This window comes from Acinonyx jubatus, chromosome X (genome assembly GCF_027475565.1).
Source record: "Acinonyx jubatus isolate Ajub_Pintada_27869175 chromosome X, VMU_Ajub_asm_v1.0, whole genome shotgun sequence".
Classification (NCBI taxonomy): Eukaryota; Metazoa; Chordata; class Mammalia; order Carnivora; family Felidae; genus Acinonyx; species Acinonyx jubatus.
This window is the reverse complement of record NC_069389.1, coordinates 81,010,044-81,018,842: the sequence shown is the minus strand read 5'-3', so window position 1 is coordinate 81,018,842 and position 8,799 is coordinate 81,010,044. Positions and strand designations below refer to the sequence as shown.

The 8,799-nt window shown below is 48.3% G+C and overlaps 1 protein-coding gene across 1 annotated transcript; it reads right to left on the bottom strand.

The window, feature by feature from the left end:
* Window positions 1-697: 697 nt before the first annotated feature.
* LOC128311419 (uncharacterized) lies at window positions 698-7,688 on the bottom strand. The gene is given in 4 exon segments (XM_053201487.1): window positions 698-1,003; window positions 1,005-2,614; window positions 2,616-3,349; window positions 5,000-7,688. Coding segments are annotated over 4 exon segments (2,772 nt in total). The 5' UTR covers window positions 5,208-7,688; the 3' UTR covers window positions 698-783.
* Window positions 7,689-8,799: the final 1,111 nt, after the last annotated feature.

Sequence of the window (8,799 nt, the reverse complement as noted above, 5' to 3'; positions counted from 1 at the left end):
CAATTTCCATAGGGAGTCTATGCCTTCTGGGTTCTGATTTTCTTGGACAGCTTGTGCTTTTACTCCTGGGGTAAGGACGGGGGCCCTGCTGGAGGGAGTAGTGGGGATCTGCCTGGGGATAGGCTCGTCTTTTTTTTTTTCCTAATACCTGATTTGGCCCCACCGGTTGTACAAGAGGGGAGGCTTTTAATTTTATTTGAATGGCAATCCCAAAGAGGGGACGTTGATATAAGTAGAGTCCCCAAGTCAGTCCTAAGACCCATCGCCTGTCTTTTTTCCTTTCCTCTGTAAATCTTACACGAATAAGGTTACAGTTTTCATCATACCTGGTGCGGGTACATGGTCGGACATAGGACATTTCAATAAATTGGGATTTTACTTTCCACTTCCATTCCCCATCATTGGAAGTGACATAACTCCAGGCTGCGCAATAGAGGGTTTCAAACCCTCCACATGTGCGCCTCATCGCCCCCGTCCTAAATCCCGTACATGCATAAAATCCATTTCTACTTATTGATACCCTCCTTTGCAGTTGCCTCCATTTACCTCCTTCCATTTCTTCTAATGGACTAACTTTTTCTAAATTGAAATATAGATCTGGCCACCAGGTATTTAATGGGGCAGTTCCTAGGGTTTTGTTGTAGACTTCATGAGTCTACTCATTTAAATTAGTCTACTAATTTAGAAAATTAGTAATTTCCCATGTCAAATTATAGGGGTTGTGGGGGTTTGGATCTACAGACAGAGTTTGCAGAACAATCAAGAGGAGGGCAAGTACCATAGTTACGGTTTAGTCCGTTGGCGGCGTAGGGTCAATTTTAAAGGATTGTCCTTAGTCCGGTCAACAGTCCAGGTTGTCTTTGAGGGTCCGATGAGGTGTGAGAACGGGTCCACTGGTTTGGCGTGGGTGTAATGGATCCAGGCGGTGATTCTGTCTACTTTGATGGCCGTAGGCATTGTCAGGATGACCTGGAAGGGTCCTTTCCACCTGGGTTCGAGTCTCCTGCTGATGATGTTTGACGAGGACCCAATCCCCGGGTCAGAATTGATGAGGAATAGGCGGGGGTCCAGTCTCATAAAGTTCTTTTAATTTGGGCCATACATCTTCATGGACCCTCTGCAAGGCTTGTAGGGAGAGCAAGAGTTCAAGACCATTATCGTTCTCAGTTTTGACAAGGTCATCTTTTAGGTTAGGGATGATGGGGGGTGGTCTACCATGCATTATTTCATAGGGTGTGAGTCCCAGTTTGTATGGGGAGTTACGCACCCTGAACAGAGCATAAGGGAGAAGGACTACCCACTTAGCACCAGTCTCCATGGTCAATTTGGTTAGGGTCTCTTTTAATGTTCTGTTCATTCTTTCTACCTGCCCTGAACTTTGGGGTCGGTATGCACAATGTAATTTCCAATCAACCCCAAGTATGGAAGCCAGTCCCTGACTTACCTTAGAGACGAATGCAGGTCCATTGTCTGACCCTATCATTACTGGAAAACCATACCTGGGCAGGATTTCTTCCAGGATCTTTTTGGCTACAATCTGTGCCGTTTCATTCTTGGTTGGAAAGGCTTCGGTCCATCCTGAAAAGGTATCTACAAAAACTAGCAAATACTTATATCCATATTTTCCTGGTTTTACCTCAGTGCAATCTACTTCCCAATAGGTCCCCGGTCTGCTCCCTCTTTGTCTTGCCCCTGATGTCTGAGGATTACTACTCGCATTGTTGAGTTGGCACACAGTACATTTAGTGACTACTTGATCAACCTTATCGGAGACATTTTTGATTCTCAGTCCAGTCTGTCTCATTAAATCTAACATTCGCCGGGAACCTAGGTGGGTGCTGTGATGGATCCGCTCTACAACCTGCCATCCTAGCTTCTCTGGGAGTATAGTGTTGTTCTTGGAGTCTCTCCACCAGCCATCTTTGACTCGGGTCATAGGAAGTTTACTCATCCATTGAAGATCGCTTTCTGAATACTCAGGGCTGGGGGGCAATTCCCGGGGTCCGGGACTTGGCAGCTGTAGGGTCAGTAATTGCGCTGGGGGCCGAGCTATGTTTTTTGCAGTCCGATCGGCCAAATTGTTGCCCTGGGAAACTGGGTCGGTTGTCTTCTGATGTCCTGGGCAATGCACAATTGCTAGCTTTTTGGGTTCCCATATGGCTGCTAGTAGGGCTAGAATCTCTTCTTTATTTTTGATGTCTTTTCCTTCAGCCGTGAGGAGCCCCCGTTCTCTGTGTATCGCCCCATGTACATGAGCGGTGGCAAAAACATATCGGCTATCAGTGTATACGGTTAGCTTGCGATCTCTTCCTAACTTTAGGGCCTGGGTTAAGGCTATTAGCTCAGCCTTCTGGGCCGAGGTTCCGGGGGGTAGAGCTTCTGCCCACACCACCTCGGTCTCTGAAGTCATGGCCGCCCCCGCATACCTTTGTCCTTGGTGAACGAAGCTGCTTCCATTGGTAAACCAGATGGCGTCTGCGTCTGATAATGGCTGATCCTGCAAGTCCTCTCGAATCCCATAAACCTGTGCCAGTATGTCAGTGCAGTCATGAAGTGGGGTCCCCATGTCTGGATCTGGCAGCAGTGATGCTGGGTTCAGGGCCATCGGGGGGGGGGGTGAAGATGATCCTGTGGGGGTTCAGTAGCAGTCCCTGGTAATGAGTGAGTCGGGCATTGCTCAGCCATCGGTCAGGCGGCTGTTTGAGGATGCCTCCGATGGCGTGCGGGGTGGTGACTTGTAGTTCTTGGCCCATGGTCAGCTTATCAGCGTCTTTTACCATCAGGGCAGTGGCTGCAATCATCCGGAGACAGGGTGGCCATCCGGCGGCCACTGGATCTAACTTCTTAGATAGATAAGCGACTGGCCTGCACCAGGGCCCCAAATGTTGGGTTAGCACCACCTTAGCTGTGCCCCGGCTCTCATCTACATATAGGTGGAAGGGTTTGGAAACATCGGGGAGTCCCAAGGCAGGTGCTGATAGCAGGGCAGTTTTGATTTGCTGGAAGGCCTGTTCGGCTTCTTCCGTCCAACTAAAGGGCTGGTGATCTTTTGTTGCCTGGTATAAGGGTTTTGCTAGTTCAGCAAACCTTGGTATCCATAGTCTGCAGAACCCAGCCGACCCCAGGAATTCCCTCACCTGTCGTGGTGTCTGCGGTCTGGGAATACGAAGGACGGTTTCCTTCCGGGCATCCGTTAGCCAGCGTTGCCCCCCTTTCAGTAAGTAACCCAGGTAAGTTACCTCTGACTTGCAGATCTGAGCCTTTTTTGCTGAGGCGCGGTAACCTAAGGTTCCCAGAGTTCGCAGGAGACCTTCGGTTCCCTGGATGCAGGTTTTGGGCGTCTCGGCAGCTATCAAGAGATCATCAACATACTTCAGGAGAGTTATATTTGGGTGTTGTCTGTACTCACTTAAATCTTCGTGTAGAGCCTCGTCGAACAGGGTCGGAGAGTTTTTGAATCCTTGCGGTAGTCTGGTCCAGGTGAGTTGGCCATTTATGCCCCTGTCTGGATCTGTCCACTCGAATGCAAATAGCTCTTGACTTTTAGGCGCTAGTGGTAAGCTGAAAAAAAAAGCATCTTTTAGATCCAGAACAGTATACCATTGTTTTTCTGGGCTGAGGGTGCTCAAGAGAGTATAGGAGTTAGGAACGGTTGGATGTATGTCCATCACCCGCTTATTGACTTCTCTCAGGCCCTGCACTGGTCTGTATTCCCCGCTGTTGGGTTTGCGCACGGGCAGCAGGGGGGTATTCCATGCTGAGTGGCAGGTGCATAGGACCCTGAAGTCAAGGAGGCGGCGGATATGCGGTGTGATGCCATTTTTGGCTTCCACGGGCATAGGGTATTGGCGCACGCGGACGGGGTCCGTCCCGGGCTTGACCTCTATAAATAGGGCTGGGCGATGTTTTGCTAGCCCCATACCACCCGTTTCTGCCCACGCGTCTGGGAAGCGTTGAAGCCAGGGCTCGATACCCTGATCCAGAGGAGTGGGTTTCTGATGGAGCCTGTATTCATCTTCCAGTCTCACAGTGAGTACAGATATGGGTTGGTTGTGAAAGTCAGTCACTGTGGGTCCTCCCGGTTGGAAATGAATTTGGGCCCCCATTTTGGTAAGCAAATCCCTCCCCAACAGGGGGCAGGGGCTGTCGGGAATGACCAGGAAGGAGTGGGTTACCTTCCCAGTCCTTAAGTCTACAGTCCTTTGAGTTGTCCAAGGGTACTTTTTTATTCTGGTGGCCTCTTGTACCCAGGATGATTTTTCAGATACTTTTCCATGGGGCTTGACCAGAACTGAGTGTTGTGCCCCGGTGTCAACTAGGAACTGGACCGGGATCCCCTCCACTTGCAACATTACCCTAGGTTCGGGGAGGGGATCCGAACCCCGTCCTCCCTATTCTGTATCTTGGGTAAACAGTATGGGGGCTGTTTTAGGCTGCCATTGTCCTTGGCTGGGGCGGGGTTGTTTCTTCTTGGGGCATTCTCGTATCCAATGGCCTTTTTCTTTACAATAGGCGCATTGATCTTTATCTAAGTGCCGCCTGGGAGGGCGTGTTGTTTGAGTGCCTTCTGGGGGTGGCTGTTCTTTCTGGACTATAGCGGCCAGGACTTTAGTCATTTGCTCTGTGGCCTTGATCTGTCTCTCTTCTGGGGCGTCCCTGTTGTTGTAGACCTGTTGTGCTATACGGAGCAGATCCTGGATCTGTTTACCTTCTAAATCCTCTAGCCTTTGGAGTTTTTGTTGTTGTTGTTGTTGTTGTTTTATGTCAGGAGCTGCTTGATTTACAAAGGACATAACGACAGCAGCCTGGTTCTCAGGGATTTCTGGATTCATGGGGGTAAACTGTCTAAAGGCTTCCATTAGTCTCTCTAAGTAAGCAGCTGGACTCTCTGTCTTTCCCTGTACGACCGAATATACCTTAGCCAAATTGGTGGGCTTGCGAGCAGCAGCCTGGAGACCCGCCATCAGAATCTGGCGATAAATGAGTAGCCTTCCCCTACCTTCTGCCGTGTTGTAGTCCCATTCATCCTGTGGAGGTCTGGTTAGGGGGAAAGGCACATTAATGAGGTCAGGGTTAGATGTCGGCTGACCATCGTCTCCGGGAACCAGCTTTCTTGCTTCTAATTGGATCCTCTCTCGCTCCTCTGTAGTGAACAGGATGCGGAGGAGCTGCTGACAGTTGTCCCAGGTGGGCTGGTGGGTGAACATGACACTGTCTAAAAGAGCTATTAGGTCTTTAGGGTTATCAGAGAATCGAGCGTTCTGTGTTTTCCAGTTGTACAGGTCACTGGTGGAAAAGGGCCAATACTGGAGTCGGGGGTTGCCTGTTTCATCTGGGGGTCCTATTTCCCGCAGGGGTAGGGCCACAGTGGAGCCGGGGAGGCGAGGGTTTGGCTCACGCTGGGTGCGCCCGCGGGTTCGGCCGGCTGGCCCCTTGTGGTTGGTTTCGTTTTCAATGGGGCCCGGCGCAGCTGCTGCCTCCCGTCCTCCTGGTTCCGGCGCAGCTGCCGCTTCCCGTCCTCCCGGTTCCCCTAGGGGGGGCAACTAGCGGGGCGACTGGCGGGGCGGCTGCTGCGGGCAGGGCCCAGGGTACGAGGGGAGGGGGATGATAGGATGGAGGGTCTAGGGATAGTAGGTCCTGACTATCGGTCAATATGGGATACAAGGGTGCGGATGGCGTCTTTGGCTTTGGGGGGTCTGCGGGCCGCATGGCAAGGGCCTTACATGTTCCTGATGACAGGAAGGGGGCCAACCAAGGGGGTGGATTTCCTACCAAATCTTGCCATACTAGAATGTAGGGAATCTGATCCGGGTGCCCCTCACGACCCGGTAGAAAAATCTTTGACTTCACCTTAGCGATTATAGGGAGGCAAAAAGTTCCTTCGTGTGGCCATCCAACGCTGAAGGTTGGCCATTCGGAGCGGCAGAGGGTTATTAATTTTCCCCTCTGGATGTCTAGACTCAAATTCTGTCCTCTGGTTCTAACATCCCTGAAGCTAGCAACAAGGAGAGAAAGAGGAGTGCTTTGAGATTGGCCCATCTGTATCCTGGAGGTGGAGAAAAGGATTGAAAGGAGAGATAGTAAATTTAGGAGGATTCCCGGTTGTGCCAGGCCAGGTCACCTGTGAAAGAGAAGGGGGTCAACGCTTAAAGGTTACAGAATAAAGAACACAACACATAGATCGCTAGCGCGTTTCGGGTGTCTGTTACCCGGACAGAAGAATTCCGACGGGCCCAAAAAGGGGCCCCAGACGGGTGCCAGTGGACGTCTCCTACTGGACCCGACTGACTGCCCTATAGCGCGTCAGCCAGGGCTGTGTCAGTCCCTGATACAGATCCCATGCGGGAGAGAGCCAGAAACGAACAGACGATATACAGACAGAAACGGACAGAGCCGGCTCACTTACCGATCGGTCTCGGACGACCCGTTGACTTGGGGTCTGGTGGGCTTGGGGGGGGGGGGATCCCGGACGAGCCCCCAAGTGATATGCCCTGATTTGAGAGACCCCCGAAAACAAACCACCAGAGTCCAGAGTCAAAGCCAAGCGGCAAGGGTCGTTTATTGCAGGTTCGAACCCGGACCTCTGTGCACTCGTTGCTGGTGATGCTAAGAGGCCCCGAGCGAGGTTTTTACAGCACTTTTATAGACAGGCACAAACAGGTTATGGGGAAGTTAGGGATTTTTTGCGGTTACAGAGCTGTTATTGGTTGACATTTAAATTTGAACACTCAGCAGAACTTGATTGGTTCCCGCCTTTAGGTCAAACCACAACCGGGCACGCCCTGGCTGGTTCCAGGAATGGCGGAGAAGGGGGGGGGGGGTCTTTTCCTTGCGGTTGTGGGTACACCTGATAATTTTTCTTTAGTCTCTCAAGTAATGTATATAGGATGGGATCGGTGTTGGAGACAATGTTGGACTTGAAAAAATAAGTCAGACAATTCTGAGACATCTGAATAAATATTAACGGTTTCCAAGTTTTCAATCACTTTTTTAGAATAGGCTGAATCCTTTAAGATATTGATGGAGGAGGGAACATCCTTAAGTAATAAAAAATATGGTCAAGAGTTCATCCTTTTGTACTGAAGCATATGGGGATTTTACACATTTAGAAGTAGGACCATAATATGCAGAATAACTGGATTTGTTGGCATCTGTAAAATAATTAGGTCCATTTACAGGTACTGACTGTACAATTCGAGGCACGATAAAGGAGGTGGTTTTGATAAATTCAATTAATTTGGATTTAAGATAATGGTTGTCTATGTGACCTATATAATTTGCAACTCCAAGTTGCCATGAAATGCATTGCCGATATGCCATGGATATTTGTGCATGAGACAGAGGTAGTATAATTGTCTCAGGGTCTTGGGTTGTTATTTCCTTAAGTCTGTCCCAACTCTTTAAAATTAACATTCCTGTTTTGTCTAAATATGTATATAATTTTTTTAAGGCTTGTCGGAAAGAAATATCCGTTTTAAGATTCCATTAGCCTGCCAAAGTATTCCTGCAGGAGAATGAGGTAACAGTAAAATTAACAAGGAAACAGGCAGCAAGGAGTTAATTCAAGTAAGCTGATTGGAAGCAATTTTTTGTTCAATCCATTGTAATTTTTGGGGTGCTTCCGGAGTTAATTTCCTAGGGCTATTTAAATTGGAATTCCCTTTAAGTACATCAAAGAGATGAGTCAGTTGATAAGTAGGTATACCTAGAGTAGGACGCTACCAGGTAATGTCTCCTAGTAACTTCTGGAAATCATTCAAAGTATGCAAGGTATCTCCACGAATTTGAACATTTTGAGGCATTATTGAATTTTGTACTAATTTTTGACCTAAATAGAACAAGGGATCTTCAAATTGAATTTTGTCTTCTGCAATAAGGAGGCCATATTTTGAGAGGGTTGCCTGAGCTGCTAAAAAGAGTGCATGTAAATCATGTCGTTCGGGTAAAGCTAATAGGATTTCATCCATGTAATGGATGATCTTAGCATGAGGAAACGGAGATCGTAAATATCGGAGAGGTTTTGCAACAAAAAGCTGACAAAGACTGGGACTATTTAATATTCCTTGGGGTAAAACTTTCCGCTGAAATTTGCTTATGGGCTCCTCATGATTAATTACAGGAACGGAGAACGCAAATCTCTCCGAATCTTTAGGGCTTAAGGGAATGGAGAAAAAACAATCCTTAAGATCACCAATTATAATTTTCCAATCTCGAGGGATAGCAGCAGGCGTCGGAAGGCCAGGCTGTAGAGCCCCCATAGGTTGTATGATTTTATTTATGGCTCGGAGATCAGTCAGCATTCTCCATTTTCCAGATTTCTTTTCTATGACCAAAACCGGAGAATTCCAGGGACTAGTTGAAGGTTCAATACGCCTCGCTTCTAATTGTTGAGAAGCTAAAGATTTTAAAGCTGCCAGTTTTTCTTGAGAAAGCGGCCGCTGCTCTATCCATATGGGCTCATCAATAAACCATTTTAAAGACAGCGCATATTTTTGTTCTCTGGCAGGGGCCGCTAGGATACATTTGGATATCCTAGCCTTGTGGCTTTGTGTTTGGGGAAAAATACCGAGGGGTGTTTTATTGCCTTGTTGAGTTTTATCTAATTCCTTCAGTGGGTCATATCCCATGGCACACATTATATTTTTATTTTGAGTAGATATAGATGGGATATTAATATATGCACCCCACTGTTGAAGTAAATCTCTACCCCACAGATTAATGGCAATGTTAGCCACATAGGGTTTAAGAGTTGTTATCTGATCCTCGGGTCCTTCACATCTCATAATCTGTTGACTTCTT